This window comes from Ochlerotatus camptorhynchus, unplaced genomic scaffold (assembly GCF_037179485.1).
Source record: "Ochlerotatus camptorhynchus isolate MF236.1 unplaced genomic scaffold, CSIRO-AGI_Acam_v1.1 ptg000485l, whole genome shotgun sequence".
Classification (NCBI taxonomy): Eukaryota; Metazoa; Arthropoda; class Insecta; order Diptera; family Culicidae; genus Ochlerotatus; species Ochlerotatus camptorhynchus.
The window spans coordinates 645,973-667,307 of record NW_027040970.1 but is presented as its reverse complement, the minus strand read 5'-3'; the positions used below and the strand labels follow the sequence as shown (position 1 = coordinate 667,307).

The window sequence follows — 21,335 nt, the reverse complement described above, 5'->3', positions numbered from 1 at the left end:
TTCATCGTCATTCATTCGTCATCGAACAGTACGCAGTTTCGGTTGTGTGCTTCCTACGTCGTTTATATTTTTTTCCTTGAAAATATTGTAAAAATTCTTACCTAATTGGATTACATTGCTTGCGAAAGAATTAATTTTTTTGTGATTAGTGACATAAGAGCTCCAGAATGAAGAATCTACTGCTAGCCGTGGCTGGCGTTTTGCTGGGTAAGTTTTCATGTCCATCTCCGATAAGTGCGAAACAAAGGCAGGCAAGGCTCCATTTTTCTGTTCCTATTCTCTGCGCTAGCTGTTGATAATGCGTCTTAACTTTCTTATGAGTCATCCAGTCAGCAGAATCTTCGACTGATCTTGTTTTTTTAAGTGTTAGTAAACATGTTCGGGTGCATTGATCTGGTACCGAATTCTTGTGAAAAAAGAAGTATCATACAATAAGTTTGTTGCAGCAGGTCAGGTGAACGTCCGAAGGGCATTCAACAGAAATCGAGGCAAAAAAATGACGGGAAGCAACAGGAAAAAAATCCATAAGAAAAATAGCGAAACAACAGAAAAATGTACCTGTGCAAGAACACTGATTCTAACAGCAGATGTGTTGGTCATTCATGGTGCACGATGAAGAAAAATGTAGCATAGTTCTTATGTCGCGTTCCTCAGCCAATTTGTGTTGTTGCCACGCTGATCGTTTGGTCGGTAGGTACGTGCGAAAACAAGCTTCTCGAACTCACGAAGTAGTCAGTTGATCAACCGAAGCAATAGGCAATAGTTATGAAATTGTAAACCGATTTTTTTTCATTTACGAATGTCGGTGTATAGAAACAGAAAACAGGAATGTTCGGAAGAAATCGAGCCGAACAATGGGTTAGGTCCTAGGTAATAATGACAGATCATCTTCGACGATCTTTGCATCTCCACAGCCATGCATAGACATTTACAGCTATTTTCAACACAGTTCGATGAAAAAAGTTATTATCTAGCATCTAATACGACAAACACGACAAGAAACGGGTTTGTAGCCAAACTATTAACGAAATAGAAAGTCGATGAAGAGAATCGATCAAAGTTACCTTAGGACCTTATGCATTGTTTGGGTTGAAGTGTATACCATTTAAGTGCCAACATTGCATCAGGGCGAAACTTGTTTTTGTAACCAATCTAATCTAATCTAATCTAATCTAACGCCAACATAGCCAGTTCTTGAAAGCATCCTGGAAAATGATGGATATACCTCCATAATTTTTCTTGTCTATTTGATATATATTTCACATCGAAGATGCGACACATAATATATCAAATCGGCCAGGCCTACATCGGGCCTGTTTAAATCGAAGCTTTAAACAAGATGCTTTAGAATTCAATAAATGGATGAAACGTGGACATCTCGTACCGTACGTTCCGATTTTGGTAATTATATGATTAGTTGGTTGTTGGAAGCATCGGAGCTAGAAAGGTGATGCTCCATTTTCTTCTGACGGTTGGGACATGAGCACTAACTCTTGTCCTAGCCTTTTATGGCTTATGACTATAGCGCCATTACTCGCTTTCTGAAAAGAGAAGAGGAGGACAAAGGGTACTGAATTATGTAAACTCTATGAACATAAACAATATTTTTGATTTAAAATATACAATATAGAAATGCATAACGGCGGTGGTCACTACCCGTCATAAGTCATAAAAAGTAACAAGCACTAAAATGTAATCCTTTGATTACTGGAAAATCCTGATTCCCTAGTTTGAAGTTGTCACGACCAGCGTTCGGTTGTAGATCTTATACCAGTAACGCACGACAAAAAGGTGATCTCCCAACGTTACTGGTTTGACACATACACATGAAGTCGACTTTTGATGTGCATTGGCAAGCCTTTTCGTGGCAAATAGTCAGGTTCAACGCTGCGACTCAACGAATGATGGAATTAATGATGGGACACCTCGTGGAGGTTCTACTTGGCTTCGGAACAGCTTCTCAGCGGCAAATAATAGGGACTGAGGAACTCGAAATTGTCTCCTGGGCCTGGTTTTGGCCAGATCAGCAACCGATTATAGATAATAAAAAAACTCCACGAAAAAAAAACAAACGTCAGGTTCGATCACACCCGAAACTTGTTTTTGTAACCAATTACTTCAACCGCCAATTTCTCGCATATAAAACATGATTCCTGCAAATCAATGATGTCAGCTTCCTGACGGTGTCGTTGATTTGCATGTATGAGCTCTTTTTCGCGAGAAACCGACGACTAAAGCCATTGTTTTCAAAAGCAGTTTCATCATTTTGAAATGTTGGCACTGATTTGATAAATTTTAATAAATTACAAAAATATATATTGATTGCAGGTTTCTTTCTCCATTATGTTTTTTTCTACTCCTAATGGACGTGAGAATTTGTTATGCTTTTATTATTTTATTTCAGCTGATGAGTAAACTGATAGCAATATACGCACTAACGATTTAATTTAACTTTCGTTTATTGTTTCAGTGACGGCGACAATCAGCGCTACACCAGTCGAGACCGGTGGACGACGTTTGCTCGGAGCGAAGGAATGCACCTGGGGTCCAACCTACTGGTGTTCGAATTTAAAGTGAGTACGGTGACAACTGATTAACAAATCCATAACATTTCCATAGTGCTTTGGTTTCTGTGTGAGTTATCTCAACTTGATGTGGCGATTATTCAATGAGCTGGATTTTAAACAGCTTAGAATATCATGATGAGTTTACTGAATTCAGAGACTAACATTGATAGGAATGCACCTTATACCATCGACAGACATGATTGTAGCATTGTTGTACTAATTAATTCTAGTGTGTCGTTTGCGGTGCTGAATTTAAGGAGAACAACGGTACTGCAGTCATGTCCGTCAATGGTATTAAATAAATCCACATATCTAACACGCTCATTGTGCTATTGTGCTAAAGGGACTGGTTTCCGAAGTTTCTAAATTATTTTATTTTGTCAATTTCGGCTACATTCTATCTATCAATAGTAACATCGACAGACATACAAACTACACCGTTATATTGCTTCAAGTATGTACCTCAAATTGTACTTTTTGAGGTACTAGATTATATTAGTACAACGCTACTGCTTTGTATGTCTGTCGATGTATAAACCAGGTACATACAAACATTTTTTTTTAATACTCCTATACTATACCGCTATTCGCATAACAGTCCTATGTAGATAGGAAATCCATAGGACATGGGACTGTTATGCGAATAGCGGTAGTATATATGTATAGCATTCATATATCAAACTGAACAATGCATTAGGTCCTAAGTAAAAGTAATTAAAGTAACTTGTTTTTTAAATTAAGTATTTAAAGTCACTTTGTTGCGACCAATGTTGAGAGTAAAAAAGTTGCATTTAAAAACTCACATCAAAGCACAGCTTGATTTGGCAACAAATTTGTGTTAGACATATTAATTAAAAATCAGTGTGTAAAGTATGACAAACAAACACGTTAACTCAGTGCCAACATTTCAAACGGGCGTTATTGCATTAGTTAACAATGGCTTTAGCCGTCGATTTCTCGCGAATAAAAGCTCGCCAATGAATCGATCTTGTTTTCCGTGCTGATCACCAATGCTACCGACGCCAGGGAGGCAGCTCTCACACCTGGACCTTACCTATCGACCCATCAACTCATGAACCGGGACCAACGAGATGTTATGCCTCAGAAAATCCCGGCGGCGCCGACTGGGGTTAAAGCCAGGCCTGCTGGGGTGAGAGGTAATCACGCTTACCCCTACACCACCGGCGCCGCTGTCCTTAAAATTGTCAACATTAGTCTAAATCCGTGTCTTTGTCTCAATTTTTCGTTCTAATCGCCATCTAATATCAACTTAGTTATTTGTTTTCCAAAAATCGAGGTAGACAAAATAGTGCAGTGAGGAAATAGAGGTTATAATTGGTCCGTGCTCTTGCTTATTCAATATAACAAATTAATGGAATCCTGAAACCAAATTGAACCACACAACTGCAAAAAGCTGTTCCAATCGAGCAAAGCGGTGCATTTTGACGGTTCGATTGAAACAACTTTTGACAGACGTCCATACTCTTACTGTAGGGCTTTAGTTTGAAGTGGTTTAGACTAGAGTCCTTATGCATTGTAAATATCGGCGTCATTTCTTGATTTTGTTGCTAAGGAATCCGGTTTTGACTGATAAAGGGGCGCACCTTTGGAGGGACTCACAAAGGATGCTCTAACTCTTCGATCGATATTAATAGCGGGACCTTTCAATTAGAATCAGATGAAAACAAGAATGACAACTGTATCTAAACCGAATACTTCATAATTTCTCAATAGTGGTGGAGTAACACGACATGCACTAAACTAAGGGCACGGGAGGGCTATACTACAATAGATCAAATTACTGGTCGCAGTGGTTTTATGTTCCGAACAAAGGCAATATATTATTACTAGCAATGAAGGTTAGAGTGCCATTGTGCCGTGTTTATCCAACTTTGTTCATCGTAGATTTAATTTAAAACTCGATTCCTCAAGACCAAAGCAAATGCCCAAATCGTAAACTCGTAAATCCATAGTGATCTTCATGAGAGATTTTCAGTTTTCCTCTTCCTCAAAACGTGCTTTCTTAGTGGTCTTTCTATCAAAAATTGCTAAAAACAATCATCACGCGTATTGGATCGCCGGCTATGCTTGGAAGCAACCGTCACCCTTGCCTTCGTAATGTTATTCTACCCATAACCAATCAGATGCTAATTTGCATATTGCGCGTCTTTTTCCCCTTGCCTGTCTCGGGCTTTCGCGATTAGCTTAAATTTTAGAATGCAGAGGCCAATTTTGCTCAGATAGCGTTCATGCCTGAGAATTTCGTGCGATGACTATACAGACATACCTACATGGTGATGCGTCTAGAATAGCTTATGACGGCAACATCATCTTTGCTTCCTGTATTGACCCAGATTGTGTTTCCATTTTTCTCTATAGTAGAACAGATCCGTATACCGAGAGCCTTTCTTATCATCATCATGGTCAGCAGTGCAAATTATTACTCCTCAGTCCCTACTCACTCATCGCTTACTCTCGGTTTCACCGTTCACACTGTTTTGTTATACCTACAAACAGCGCAGATATTATTTACAAACAAAGATGGTAAACTCGGCCGTCGGTTCACACTGATGTCCGATAATAGCAGACCGAGCCGACCGACGATTACTCATTCTTTCTCGTTCGCTTGTTGGGAGTGATAAGACCGGCTGAATGTTCCGATAATATGTAGGTATGTATGTACCTACAGTAAACATTGCTTTGGAAATCAAAGTAGGATTATCGGTTCATTATTTTTCGTTAAGCTACGAATATCAAATTTCGTCAACGCATATTTTGAAACAAGTTTTATGTGCCATCAAAATTGTATTTTTGATTTTTCAAAATTCATGCAGGGTATATTCTTTAAGATCTAAAATCCTCAAACCTAACCGGTTTAAGCATTCTAAAAATTATCAAATTTTCTTGGAATTCTAGGTTCTCACTCGCTCTCATCTTGAAAACCATTTAATGCCCATTACATTTGTCACCCTTAAGCTGGGTTTAGACAGGGCAAGTCATTTGATCAAGTCAGTTGAATTCAACTGACTTGAACACGAATTGAACGTGTAAACCATGTCATTCAACTGACTTGATCAACTCACTTAAATTGAAAAAAGTTGAACCAGGCTCAACTTTTCAAGCCAATTGAATTCAACTGAGTTGATCATTTGACTTGCCTAGTCTAAACCCAGCTTTAAGTTTTCAGTTTGCTCTCACTGATAGCAGAAATAGTTTCCAATGTTTGCTCTCAATTGTGATATTTTAACCGTTAAAACGACCAAAACGACAGCAACCTGAGTAATCATTATCAGCGAAATCACAACATCAAATTTAGATTTCAATTTGATCTCAGACTTTGCTCGGGTAATGTATGTATATACATGCTAACGGCCAGTCCTTAAGTCAGTCAGTCAGACAGCCAAATGAAAGCGCAAAATCGGAAAAGGTTATCACGTTTGCGCGATGTGAACTCCAAACAAAGCCGTCCCTATAATAGCGATAATTTGTGGTTGTATATCGCCACTTGTACCACGTCGCGTTGAGAAAATGTTGATTTTGTAATTCTGCTCCACAAATGATTGAACTGACCGAGTTCGAGTTTTTTTTTTACACTGAACTGCTGGGACGTAAAATGGAATTGCCAACTGACATTGTTTTTGCTGAGCTATGCAAGGAAATTGTTTAAGTTTTCTTTTCTGTGGTGATAGTCCTGGTTACTATTGATTACTCACTAGATATGATTGGTCTTAGGGTTTTAAAATCCGACCAGTATTTGAACTGGAATCCATATGGTTCTTGGAGATGGCCAAATGCGAAAGCATCAAATGACATGATCATTCAAATCTAGATGAATGTGTATCATACTTAATACTCAAGACCACCGTGGTCACATCAGGTACCTCGGGGAAGCGATAAGCATCTAACTTCAGTCATAACCCATCATGTGTTGCATCAAATCATGAACAGCTTTGTTCCAATATGTGTGGGTTAAATGCCAGCCGAGGCCGTTAGGATTTTATGAGGTGTAAAATATTTGGTCACGTCTTCTTTTGGATGTGAAGGAAAGCCCAGGGTCCCGGCTGATGTGTGAATGGGCTCGATATGCTAGGGTTAAGGTGTGGAGTCGCCTCCCTCGCATTGAAGATTGACACATACGGATGACAGCAGTATTTTTTTAAAGATAACACGTTGCAGTCTTTTGGGGGTTCATTTGTCGGGATCTTGACCAGAAGAGAGAGAACCAATGACGGTTAAATAGACATGGCGATCACGTTTGAGTAGGGACCTAGTAGATTAAAGAAACTTGTTTATGCATGACTGGTCTTAGGGGGGAGGTGTCTACTGAATTAAGCGGGGCTCTACAATTGTGCAAAAATATGCTATATAATTTATGGATGGTCCCCTGCATGTGTTTCTGAGTCGTCATTCAACTTCCGAAAAAGAAACCGACACCCTGAAAAACGCACCAAATTAAACTGCACCTCAACTCCATCACACCAGAAAAAAAGAAAACTATAGTTTTACTGGGTGATTATTATTACAACAAAAAAATTGCCTTCCAAATTCAGAATGATTCGACGGATGTGGGATAATCTCTTTAGAACTACAGAACTTCACAAATTGGATGCATATATCTCAACCAACAACAGAAAAGGGCTCATCAGCCTCTGCAAAAAGACCATCAACAATGGCTCAAAAGTGCACAGAAAGTCAAATTATTTCATCTTTATAACTTTCTCTAGCTAACAAATTTCGGACTAAGGCTAATGTTGACATTAGTAAAATATTTTCCTCCCAACGTTGTAATCGTTAATTTCGCGTATGAAGTACCAAAAATCTGATAAAGAATTTTGAATTGGACTTGTAACTACTGATATGATACCGTGACTTGCCATAATTCCGCGTAGTACCTAAGAGCACCCGCACCAATGCGTTGCTAAAACTATTGTAGCAACCTCCACCATAACGCAGTAACCGCCCCGGGGTTTGCTATTCAAGTGCGGAAAATAACAATCTGATCTCGGTGAACAGCGGGTTAACAAATATAGCAACGCGACAACAACCGATCCAAACGTTGCTATATGTGAAATGTCAGTTTTGTTTTCCATTTGAAAATCGTTAAAAATCACATGCAATGATGATCTATGAGTGGACCCCGGAGACAGCAAAGTGGTCCTCCGGAAGACCCGGAATATCTGCAAGGTGTCGACTACCTGAAAAAAACCTGGAAAATCAGGGAATATCAGGGAATACATTTTTAGTCTGGAAAATCAAGGAATCTCAAGGAATTTAATTCAAATTCAGGGAAATCTTTCTCCAGAAACTTATTAATAAGTATGATTGATTTCGCTAGTTTTAAACAATAACTCGGTGTAGTATGAAGATGGTTATTCATTTCAAACTTTAAATAGAGTTCCGAAGTTGTGGTTGCCCAATGCTTGATGTTGCATTTTTCCGAATTGAGCAAAAATTACTTAAATAAAAGGATATTTCGATGATTTTGGGTCTAACATAAATTCACCTCCCACTGGGTGTTGGAATATTCCTGAGTTCAACTGAGATCCTGAGGGTTGATAAAAACCCATTTTTATAGCCGCTAGGCGGTGTTAGTTGTTTCAATTTGAACAGAGTTTAGAATGAATTCTAGAAATAACACCAAGGTATTTCAGAGAACATTTTTAGAGAGAAATAGGAAAATCTCTACGAGAGTTTCGACTTGAACTCCCATGTCAATTGAGTGAGTTCAGAGTAAAAATTTAGGCCATTCTCTAGAAAATTCCATGACGATTGTGAAGAGGACTCCAGGATTCGTAGAAAATACCAATTGGATTTGGAGGGAATAACTCCAAACAAAATTCTGTGGATAATTCCATGCGCATTTCGAAAAGAATTTCTAGATAATTTTAAGGAGAGTTCCAGCAATTTCCAGATGAATTTAGACGAGAACCCTAAGATAATACTGAACAAAATTTGAAGACAATTTTCGACGGGAGAAGGAAAGGGGATTACAAGTTTTGCTCTCAAAAGCTAATAGGCGCTTTTCAATTGGTAGTCAAGAATACTGAGGTAAATTTCAGAGAATTCCGAGAATTAAAGCCAATTAAAAAAATTAAGCTTCATTGAAAGAGTTAAAAATTCAAAGAGAATCAATGGACGAATTTTAAGAATTTTTTGAAGGCCACCTTTTTTTATTTAATTTTGTTGAGTGAATTTTGATCTCACAAACAGACATAACACTCGCAGGTTGTTCATCGAATACGCATTTGACGGTCAATTTGAGTGTTTTTGGTTGGTGGTGCCGCCACCTGTGGCGCGCACGGTCGGTTCCCTTGCGTTTGACGTCTGCACACTAGCGCCATCTGTTCAGTGTACTAATCCATCACATGATACTCAACAGATGGCGGTAGTGTTTTAGTGACTATGTTTTGTGGAGAGAAATATTAAATGTGTCATTTCTGTTTGTCTGTGCATCTATGCTTCTTTTTCGTTGTGTGTGTGTGTTGGGGGGGAGGGGGGGGGGGGGTTAATGTAACCAATACTAATACCTTTCTCTCTGTTCTTTTATTCGTTTTCTATATCCTTATCACCATCACCCCATATCCCATCATCTTAACGAGAGCTTGAGCTTGAGCTTGATTGACCGCCCACGGTTGCTACTCTGTTATTGCCAGATCAGCTGTAATTACACAGAGAACCAATAGACGATGCTTGGGACTAGCAATCATCCTCAATGTGTAAAAACTGGTGATCGTAAATTAGGCAATAACAGCGCCGGCCGCGCCCGAACACAGGTAAAGAAAGGAATGGGAAGGATTGTGTTGACATGACACTCGCTTTGATGGAAGCCGAGAACACCTCTGCACTTCCACGAGGAATCACTGGGATGTTGGATAAGAGGGTTGGGTTTGCAGCAGGGTTCGTTTTGGTAAACGATAAGCTGAATTGATTTCCTAACGATCGTATAACGCGAAGGAGCTTGGGACTAAACCCACGGTCTTCTGCTCAGTAAGCAAAAACGTTTGCCACTAGGCAGACGAGCACCTTTTTAATCACCGAGTTGCTGTTATTACCATGTAGTCATATTAACAAATAAAACGATTGACGAATCTTGAATGTGGATGGGCCTGAGATTAGACTCATGATGTTCTGCTCAGTAAGCAAAAACGGTTGCTCTAAGGCCACCGAGCCCCTCATATCACATAATACCGTTGTGTATCCATTCAAACCCGGAACCAACGACAACAACGAGTTTCGCAAAATACACGATACACAAGCGATTTTACCATAAATCTCTTTGATATGTAAGGACCTGGGACCGCGTTTTTCTGCTCAGTAAGCAGGCCACTGTAACCGACGATCTTTCAAATCCGAAAACTAAAAACTACGAAAAAGTACTTAGGCCTTCATTGCAGACGCCAACGAAATGATGTCATCGAGCTATCGACCAGCTACCCTGGTTATCGCCTGGTACCTTATAGCACGATGCTAGGAGGCGAACCGGAAGAATCGATGAGCTACCTCCCCCCATATCCCATCATCTTAACGAGAGATGAGTTACTTGCATGGTGAAGTCGTACTACAGGATAATATGCTGAGCGTGGTTATATCACAAAAACCACGCAGGAACGGAAATCGATGGAGCTGAGGAATAATGAGGTAAATTCTACACAGTATTTTAAAGGAGCCAACTCTAAGCAGGTAATAATAGCAATTATTAATCAAGCAACCATAAAAATGTAAGAATGGATTTATTTATTTTAAATACACTAATGGCCCGCTTTTGTCAAACCCTCCGCGCTTCAGACTTTTTTCTTTCAATAATTTCACATACCTATAAATCTAAATTTTTCTCATTCATCGTTAAGAGGGATATTTGTTTAAAGTATACTTTGGTGCAAAAGGATCAAGAAGATTATTGAAAAAGGGCATGGGTTTTGTAGAACATTGGAAAACATTTTCAAAAAAGGGGGCTGACAAAATCGGGACATTATTGTATTCCATTTACATTTACATGATTTATCACATATTTCCGGAGAGCTTCGAGGTTGGGGCGTAGTTGCTTTTGTAGATAGGCACGTCATTTGTCGGTTTCTCGCGAATTTGGGCTCAGTCTGGAAAAACTAATAACACAAACAGGTAGAGGAATAGTTCCTCTATGATTTGGTATAGTTTGTTTGCAGGATTGTTGTTTTGTTCGCGGGAGACCGGCGATTGACGTGTTTGTTTGCAGGGGCGATTGCGCCTAGATCTCAGGGTTCTCCGGATTTATGATCGTAATCTAATACACACAGTTGATCACAATACGAGCCTAAAAGCTGCAGTGACCTAGTGAGCACCATAGCTCGAGTCGTCTGTTAGTATTGTGCATCGCATGGAGAGCCCAACCGAGATGCTAGCCTATTAAGACTGCAGTTGGTTAACCCTCGAAAAAAAAAACAAAAAAGTTCAGCAAATTTCCAATCCCAGATTTTAGATAAATTCGATGTTTAAAAGCATGAAATATTTTATATATTTTAGAATCATTAAATAGCGGCGCCGGTGGTGTAGTGGTAAGCGTGATTGCCTCTCACCCCAGCAGGCCTGGGTTCAATCCCAGTCGGCGCCGCCGGGATGTTCTGAGGCATAACATCTCTGATCACGCCTTCCTTCGGATGGGAAGTAAAGCCGTTGGTCCCCGGTTCATGAGTTGATGGGTCGATAGGTAGGGTCCAGGTGTGGGAGCTGCCTTCCTGGCGTCGGTAGCATTGGTGCTCAGCATGGAAAACAAGATCGACGGAAAACAAATCCAAGGAAAAAAAATAGAATCATTAAATGTTTCTCGGACTGTGAACTTACATTCTAACACATCGTTAATTATTCAACGCTTTCTTAATTTGTTTGGATTAAATATAACGAATTACTAAGCACCAGCATTAAACAAAAAAATGTCCAATACCTCTAAAATGTATGTCAGAATCTTACAACTTTTTTGATGATCGAGATTTTTCGAGAAAATTTTCCTCGTTCCAGAATAATGATAATTATTGATACGATCCAGAACACTTGTCTAGGTTCCAGAGATATGAACATTTGTGTATGTTTGAAGTTTTACAGAAGTTTCTATATTCGAGATCTTTAAAATTGCTTGTATTCAAATTGACGAATTTGTCCAAGACTTTGATTTTTTTTTCAATTTCAAGATTTCCTAATAAATTTCTATTTTCAATCTTTCACATCCCGAATTCGCGATCTGAATCTAAATTCAACTTATTCAACGGTTGGTTTCCAAAAAATCGTAGCAAAAAAATGAGTGCTGTGTGAGGAAATGGAGGTTACATATTAACCTATTGATTATCCAAATAATACTGATTTTACGAAAAGAAATTTATAAGATCCTTCACTTATTAAAAAAAAAACTTGTAAAATGCTTTAAGAATTTATAATATTTGTCAAAGTGGATCGCATTCATCGAAAGATTAGATTCATATCTTTAATATCTTTCCGATCAATAAATGTCACTATTGGTCACTGTTTTTTCTCGATATTGTAGTCAATAATATTGTATAACTCACTACCAGCCAGGGGGTAAGTCACTCAGCACATTGTGCCGAAATTAGATTCGACACAGCTTGGGTACATCCATCGGCACACCTTCCGCATACCTTGGGCACACCTTCGGCACAATCTTGTAGGCATTGGATTGTTGTAAATAAAATGGGATTACTACTGGACAACTGTCATTGAGCTGTTTGACTGTATATTCAGAAATATCCTCTAATTTAATATACCAGAGAAACTCAGACCAGCAGTTCACTTATAAAAATTATCTAAACACGAAATATATTTAGAATGGGTTCCAGAGAAAGAGGCAGTTAATTAGACCCCATTAGTACCCTTAATTCAAATAATGCTGCAAATCACACAAAACAAACTAAAGAAGTCTATTCATCCTATATAGTCAGTTTCCAACAATGCTCCCCACCGGTTCCAACTCTTTCCGGCCGCTGATAGACCGATGCTGTTCACATCACGAAAGGCTAGGTTTCTGGTATGCCTTTGAGGGCATTATAGAAGACTAAAACACAGGAATTTTATCATCCTATGAACATAAAACACCAACACCAGCCACTTCCCACGTCATCCTCAATCCGATTTATCCTTGCGATTTCAAATCAAATCATTCAAGGCGTCAGAAATACTGCGTTGCCGGGATGGGTATTTTACAAACAATCGCAGCTTGTTCTGTGACCGGCACAATCGGCACACCTGCGGCACACTGACAAAAAAGATGACCCAAGATTGGTGAGCGGAGTGACCTACCCCTTGCTACCAGCCCTGCATATTGTAGAGGAATTCTGCTCACGAAGTTTTATCATTATCTCTAAAGGGTTATTTTTGATATAGGTTTAAGAACGGCTTCGGCCCGTGAAACCTCATTCCAACCATGTGGTATACAATAACTTTCATCGCTTATTTTCTGCAGCATGATATTTCACATCATAGAACATTTTTTGGATAGATTTCCGATTAAATTTCTTTTTAAAAAAACCGTGCTTTGAATATGGTCTCGGGAGCCGAAGCCATTCTCCACCCTAAAACGCTGGCCAGACTGACTATCTTGATGAAATTTTTCTTGGCGAAAATTATTATAACATGTTATAACTCTGTAGTCTGAACGTGTTATATTATAACACTAAACGAATACCAAAAGGTTGGACGTCGGTCAAAAGCTGTTCCATTCGTCCAACTGTCAAAATGGATTGCTTTGTTCGATTGGAACAGCTTTTTAACCCAAGCTGCCAAAGAACAGCGCAAGTTTAAAAGAAGAAGTTAACTCCAAAAGAATTACTATTGAGCATTTCAGTTGGATTGTTCAATAGCTTTAACTTGCAAAAGAACTGCTTAGAATATAAAAAAGAATTCAACTCTAAGAGTGTGAAAAGACTTTCGTATGATTTCTGTAAAATTACCGTATGCGTGATAATGTTTGCACCATTGAGCAATGTCAAAATTAAAAAAAAAAATTCAAAATTTTCGTTTTCGAGTTTTTTTTTTATTTATTCAAAGGGGGATGTTTCTCAGAGTCTTAAACTATGTTAATCATTGATCGAGTTTCCACTTAATGCAATTACGATCTCCACACGCTTCCGGAATGCACGGCAGGTTCTAATAATGTAGTCTGGATCCATTTCTCTCCAGTTACGGGTCAATGTTTGTCTAAGGCTTGCTGTGTACTCGGGTGGCGTTTAGAACAGGCCTTGACCTTCATGACGCGACATATTTCGTAATCGAGCGGATTAAGATCGGGGCTGGATGGCGGCCACATATCCTTCGCCCAGAACGGAAGATGTTCCTGCAACCACTTCTGAGTGCGGTTCGAGGTGTGGCACGGAGCCCCATTTGTTGAAATACAATATTTGGCTTCGGACCGTACTGTTTTTGGATCCACGGAAGAACATACTTACTTAAAATCCCGATGTAGACCTCCGTGTTGACCTTGTCGCCTTCTGGAATGAACACCGGGTCCATTTTTCTTCCATCGGAAGCCACCAATCCAAACATCATAACGTTAACAGGATGCTTGGTCAGATACACGTTCTTGTGCTCATCGGCCACGTCTTTTACCGAAAGAGAACTAATACACCGGTCGGTTCTGGAATTTGATACGGGATCGAACAGGATTACCGGATTTTTTCGCTTTTGACGGTCCACCGGGACACTCCCACGGCGATTGAAATGTCTTTTTTCGACATTTGCGCGTGGGACAAATCACGAATACGCTGCCACTTCGTCATGGTGCAACTGTCAAACTAATAGCGAATTCGTTTATTATTCAGTTCCAACCTGGATTGGGTATCAAGATTGGTCCTGCTTGTTTTCTGACAAACGTCAGTTCGATCGTTTGTTTTTAAGACCCAGCTCAGGTTGAGGTTCGCACTGACAAAAAGTTAATAAACGAATTCGCTATAAGTAAATCATTTTCTTTTATACACAGCCTACTACGGTATGAGCTATAGGTTACGTGCATGCAAATGAAACCCAGGCATTGTATGCACAGGTGAAACGGGAACCTTTTTGGTCACTTTCATCCATTCTTTCTTCAACTCAAGCTCGTTCTTAAACACCTTGGACGATTTTCGAACTTTGGCCTTCATTATGCCCCAAAATCTGTCCACCGGACGAATCTCTGGTGAACTTGGGGGGTTGGCGGTTTTTGGTACAAAAACAACGTTATTGTCTCTGTACCAATCCAACGTCGATCGCGCGTAATGGCATGATGCCAGGTCCGGCCAAAATAATGTCTCGCCTCCGTAGGACCGCAGAAAGGGCAACAGACACTTCTGGAGGCATTCGGTGCGGTAAATTTCGCTGTTGATGGTACCCATTGACTCAGTTTACCGCATTGGCATATGGCCTGCCAGAGCAAGTATTTTTTTGGCGAATTTGTCCACTTTCTTCTTCCTTATGTCTTCCGGAACATCAAACCGTGATTTGGCAACGAAGAACTCCAGCCCCGGTATCTGCTTTGCGTCTGCCTTGATGTAGGTTTCGTCATCCATAACCACACACATCGGTTTCGTTAACCACTCTCGATACAGCTTCCTTGCGCGGGATTTGGTCGCCGTGTTTTGTTGATCACGCCGGTTCTGTGTCTTCCGGACCTTGAATACACGAAGCCCCGCTCATTTCATAGTTTGCTGAACGAACCAGGCGGAACACTTTGCCTTCAGAGCTGCATCGCGAATCGAAAGGTTCGGATTACGCTTGAAATAACCCAACACCGTCCGGGCCTTCACAGGGTCAGCTGTCTTCGATTTTCTTCCACGGCGCGCAAAATTCTCCGAAGATTTTCTTCTTGTTTCGATGACATCTCAATAACCACTGAACCGATTGTTATGAAATTTTGCACATGTAAACAATTCACTCCAAACTTATTATATTCAGATTTTCATCAATTTTTAACCCACGGATAAAAAAGTTACACACGGATAAAAATGGTGCATTTTTTTCGAGTACAAGCCTTATAACTATATCAAAATATTCAAAGAAGGAAATAATCGCTTCTTCACCAAAATAATCAGGTAGAAAAGACGATAAATTTAATCGAGTATTTTAATGCCGCAAAACGGTACAGACCGCGAAATGTTATAAACTGAAAGTTGGTATAAAATGAGAAATTGTATCCCGCAAATGGCCGACCGCGAAATGGATTACTGCAAAATGTTATACAACCGTGGACGAATTCTTCGCGTTGAAATTTTTTTCAACTTCCCTGGGCATTGAAGTATGATTGGACTTGCCACACAATTATACTAATGCAAAAATGGCACAGTCATAGAAAGCTTCAATTAACAACTGTGGAGGTGCTCAAAGAACACTTAGTTGAGTGCCGGCGTAAAGCAGGGACGTATCAAAGCCAAACAGAAAGAGGCCTTAATCTGATATGAAATATGGCAAAATATATATATTCTAGCCTTGTAACGTAGTAAATTTGATAAGAGAATAAATAAATGTGAAATTCAAAATATGTTCAATTAGGGGACCACTCGAGCCAAACACTAGCACACCTACCCTGTCAACAGCGCACTACATCTTATGGCACTAAATAAATCCATTTGTTCCGATGATCCAGTATTATGATGTCATTATTTTGTTGGACAACACCTCGTAATACCGTTTACACAAGTCGAGAACCCATAATGTAAGAAGTCACGTCTTGTCCATTTCGAATGTGTACCTTTCTGTCGTAGCTAGCCAGTCAGCAAACATATGGATATCTGTCTACATAAGCTCACAATAATGTGAAATTTATATGTGAGTGACTCGCATTGAACAGAGTTGAGCTTTTACATCTACTTGAAATATAACATTTTTTCTCATACAAATGCGTATCACGTATACATAGGTACGTTAAATTAGAGTGATGATTGTAGCGTTTTTTCTCCAACCATAAATATAGATAAATAAATACTCTTTTATTTAACAGTTTCTAAATTTATCGAAAGTGAGTTTTACTGTAAGCAGCTGCGCATCATTTCAATTTTTAAGACGCTGAAAGAGTATGGTTCATTATCCTTTTTTTTTCCTTGCATAATTCCAGGAATGCTAAGAATTGTGGAGCGGTGACACACTGCATTCAAACTGTGTGGGAGAAGCAAAAGTACGCAGTTGATAACGATGAAATTTGCAACATCTGTTTGGATATGGTCAAGCAGGCACGCGATCAGCTGGAAAGCAATGAAACTCAAGCTGACCTGAAGGCCGTCTTTGAGGGATCGTGTAATTTGATCCCGATTAAGGTTGTCAAGAAGGAGTGCAAAAAGTTGGCCGATGATTTCATTCCGGAGCTGGTGGAAGCGCTGGCTTCGCAGATGAACCCCAATGTAGTATGCAGCGTGGCTGGATTGTGCAACAATGCGGCCATCGATAAAATGCTGGAGGAGATGCCGGCAGTTAAACCGAAAGATCAGGATGATATAGATGATTCCGCGGATGTGAGCGACCAAATGAAAGATGAATTCAACTGCGGAAAGTGTAACAAAATTGCTGGATTGATCACCAATCGGTTCCATGCTACCGATCGGGACCAGGTTCTGGAAGGATTCTTGAGACTCTGTGGTCAGATGGGATCTTTCTCTGATGGATGCTCCAGTATTGTGCTAAGCTACTTCAACGAGATTTACGACCATATGATTAAGGAGTTCAACGCCAAGAATGTCTGTCATATGTCGGGAGCCTGTGCTAGTCAATTCCATCAGCACGAGGAAAGGTGAGTGTTAGAAGCAATGCTTAGTTTGTTTGTTGGTATACTTTAATGCCTTTCTTCACAATCTAGCGAGGAAATCGAAATCCGGCCTATGGGAGGAGTTGGTGTCATCAAGGTAGAAAATGAACAGCTGGAAGGTGACGATATTCCATGCAAACTGTGTGAACAATTGGTTGACCACCTGCGGGATGTGCTTATTGCCAACACCACGGAGCTGGAGTTCAAGCAAGTATTGGAAGGGCTTTGCAAGCAGACTAAAACATTCAGCAATGAATGCTTGAACTTGGTCGATCAGTATTACGAGGAAATCTACAGCACTCTTGTACATAACCTAGATAGCAACAGTGCATGCTTCATGATTGGAGTTTGTCCGAAGGGATTGAATATGAAGTTAGATGGTCCGATCATGCCAATTGTCCCATTGCGTGTTGCTATTATCCACGAACAACAGCAAAAGCCTCCAAAGAAATTGCTTGGACAGAATGAACCCAAATTGTCTGCAGTAGAAATTCAACAGGCTCAGTTACCAATTGATAGACTTATGGGAGCTCCACTGTCGTTGGGTTTGGTCGAAAACGGCAAGTTCTGTACCCTCTGCGAATATTTCATGCACTTTGTCCAGGAAGCTTTGAGCGAACCGGCCAATGAAGATGAAATCAAGAATGTTGTCGGTACGACGTGTGAAAAGCTACCCAAAGCCATCCGTAACGAATGCCATAACTTTATTGACCTGTATGGCGATGCCGTTATTGCGCTTTTGATTCAATCAATGGATCCACGTGAGATCTGTCCACAACTACACATGTGTCCAGCAGCGCGGGATGATATTGAAATCTTCGCTCCGGGTCAGATTGACGTTACGATCGATGCCAACGCTGGCCAGGATAAACCCACATGTCCCCTGTGCTTGTTCGCAGTTACTCAACTGGAAGAAAGTATTAAGAACGACCGTACCAAGGAAAATATCAAACATGCTTTGAGCAAACTCTGTTCTCACCTGTCACCCAAACTGAAGATGGAATGCACCGACTTTGTTGATACCTATTCTTCGGAGCTCGTCGAAATGTTGGTGTCGGACTTTACTCCACAGGAAATCTGCGTCTACCTCAAGCTGTGCGTTGATCAGCGTCCTGACTTAAGTCTTTTGAACATGGAATTCGATCACGACTTCCGTCAGCAGCAACGCAATCACTACGATATTGAAACAAACGAAATCGCCGATAATACCGTGAACGGTCAGGTTACGATCGATCACCAGGCTACTATTGCTTCGCCAGAGTGTCTTGTATGCGAAGAAATGGTCAAGGAAGTCGAAAAGCGAGTAAAGAACAAGAAAAGTAAGGAACAGATCAAGACAGCTCTGGAGCACGCTTGCGATCGATTGAGAAAATACAAGACCAAGTGCGAGCGGTACATTGATGAACACAGCGATCAGATTGTAGATCTTTTGATGAAGCAACTGTCCCCGAAGGAGATTTGCCACACGCTTGGATTCTGCATCGCCAAGGAGGTTGATGAATGTAAGTATCAAACTGTTTGAATGCTGTCCATGTAGAAACTAATTTCAAAACATATTTTGATCCACAGTGGAAGTTGACGAAGCTCTATTGGACTACGTTGTTGAACCAGCTGTCATTGTAGAGTCTCCGAAGGAACTTTTTTCGGCTGTCGAAGTGAGCGAGCCGCTTAGTCAACCACCCCAATGTGCCATGTGTGAATTTGTCATGGTTAAATTGGAATCCGAATTGGCAGACAAGAAAACCGAAGAAGAAATCGAGAACGCTGTCCGCACCGTTTGTTCGAAGCTTCCGAACACTGTGACTAAACAGTGCAATCATATGATTGATCAGTATGGACAGTTTATCATCAAGTTCCTGTCTACCCTGCCACCGAAGGAGATTTGCACAAGACTGGCTCTGTGCGAGAAGCAACTGCAGAAGTTGGAAGAGAGTAATTGTATGTATCAATTTTCCAGTTATTCTAATCAAAACTTACTTACATACTATACTCTATACTGTTTTCAGTTGAAATCATAGAATGTGCTGTCTGTCAGGGAGCCATCAAGGCGGTCGACGACATTCTGGGCAATAAGAAGATCGATTACGACATTGTCCAGGACGTGGAGAAAATCTGTAACACCGTTCCAGCCAAATACTACGAGAAATGCGAGAAAATGCTCGAGGTGTATGGAGTCAGCATGGTGCACCAGTTGCAGAAGTTTGTGGAAAGAGAACAGGTTTGCGTGAACATGGGAATGTGCAGCAATCCCACTGGATACGTCAAATTTGAAGACGAAGTTGAGAAGGCGGATCATGTCGAGAAGAAAAAGTTATACATGGTCGGAGATAATGAGTGTACCTGGGGACCAGCGCATTGGTGCGCTAATGAAGATAATGCTCAGAAGTGTAACGTACGTATTTAATGTTTTCATAATTGAGTTTGAATTGTTATACTAACTTTCTTTCTTCATTCAACAGGCCAGCCAGTTTTGCGCAAAGAAGAAGCTAGGCAAGTGGCAGGACTGAATCGGTGTTGGCCATCACTATCAAGTTTTTAGTATTTAAGTGGCGGGAAGAGCTTTCCGATTGTAAACGATACCAAGAAGTGCTATAGTTCGAATTAAGCTGTCCTGTTTTTCTTTTCGTTACCTTTCCTGTGTATGATCGATTTTTTGTATCTCTTTAGATTTCTTTTTCTAACTTCATATAAGAAAAACAAAACGAGTGATCAGCTTTTCTTTAGTCAGAGAAAATATTTAGCGAAAAGAAGAAATGTTAAGAACGTATACGCCAACTCAGGTGATACGTGAAGTGGCTGAAATTTTAAAGAAAATAGGAGTAAAAATTATCGGGCTCCACAATTAGGCTGTCAATATCATTTATCTGTACGTTTTTTGTAAAAAAGAACAAAAGTAATTTTAATTAAATAAAATTCTACTAATTGGAATCGTTAAATCTTATTCTTATTGCGCTATGTAAAATATTACTTATTTATCTTACCTTACATCTCTCAACAGCACAAATGCCGGAATCCCGAGTATCGTATGAGGTATTATATTCTGTGTTCGACCAACACAGTTTGTTTACGATATTGAATTATGGGCAACATCAAATCTTAATTGATGCAGTGATGGCATAATCATTAGCAAAATGATAGGTGTGTGTCTACAATCCATTTCCCACTGGCCGGCAGTGCTTTAATTGAAGCAAATTGTTGGCACCTATTTTTATACATAGGGTAGGTGCACCAGTTATGGCTATACGTTCCAATTATGACCTATGGAATACCCATAGGCCAGAATTGGAACACACCACATTGGGAACGTATAGCCATAACTGGTGCTCCTACCCTAGATGCAAACAGTTTTAGCCCTGGCGATGGAAGGTGATAGCTATACTGTACATCGAACGACCCATTTCAAGAATGCCTATTCATACACGTACATTCTGAGGTCGCCTGTCGGAATTGTCCGAGAAGCTCAACAATTTACAGCCGGAAAATATCCTTGACGACCAATGGTTGGTCGCGATTTTGTTCAGCAGTCTGCCTGAGGAGTACGAGATGTTGGTCACCGCTCTTAAGCTCGATCGGAGAATGATTTAACCCTAATTGGTGAAGAGCAAGCTCACACACGAATGGCAGAAAAAGAAGCAGCGCAACGATGATAGCAATAATCCTGAAGCCGTTCTCTATGCAAGTTCAAAGGCCGATCAAAAAACCAGTGCTTCTTCTGCAAAAGGTTTGGCCATCAGAAGACAAACTGGGAAAAGTTCAGAGTATGGAAGGCAGAGAAAGTCAACGGAGTTGTATCCAAGCACCGAAAGGCAGTACTTAAGCAACAAAAAGCCAACCACGTATCGTAGCAAGATGACGATGATAACTACTATGCGTTTCTCACTTGATGCGATAGATGGTTTGGTAAGAAATCCAATCTCGGACACATTCAGCGGTTTGGTGTGGATCACTCCGGTGGCACAAAAGTCATCCAAGAACACTTTTCTTGAGCCGGTGGTTCTTTGGTTCGATTAGCTATTGATAGC

General features: G+C 40.2%; 1 protein-coding gene across 1 annotated transcript; it reads left to right on the top strand.

Annotated features, from left to right (window-relative positions):
- Sap-r (Saposin-related) lies at positions 1–20,241 on the top strand. Its single transcript, XM_065235441.1, has 7 exons — positions 1–207; positions 2,471–2,573; positions 16,630–17,298; positions 17,365–18,815; positions 18,883–19,251; positions 19,320–19,705; positions 19,773–20,241. Exons 1-7 carry the CDS (start codon positions 168–170, stop codon positions 19,818–19,820), a joined length of 3,066 nt encoding a protein of 1,021 aa, XP_065091513.1. The 5' UTR covers positions 1–167; the 3' UTR covers positions 19,821–20,241.
- The last annotated feature ends 1,094 nt before the right edge of the window (positions 20,242–21,335 follow it).

Coding starts and splice junctions, on each gene's coding strand:
- Sap-r (XM_065235441.1), top strand. CDS start 168: ATGAAGAATCTACTGCTAGCCGTGGCTGGCGTTTTGCTGG. Junction 208..2,470: donor CGTGGCTGGCGTTTTGCTGG/GTAAGTTTTCAT, acceptor TTATTGTTTCAG/TGACGGCGACAATCAGCGCT. Junction 19,706..19,772: donor ATAATGCTCAGAAGTGTAAC/GTACGTATTTAA, acceptor TTCATTCAACAG/GCCAGCCAGTTTTGCGCAAA.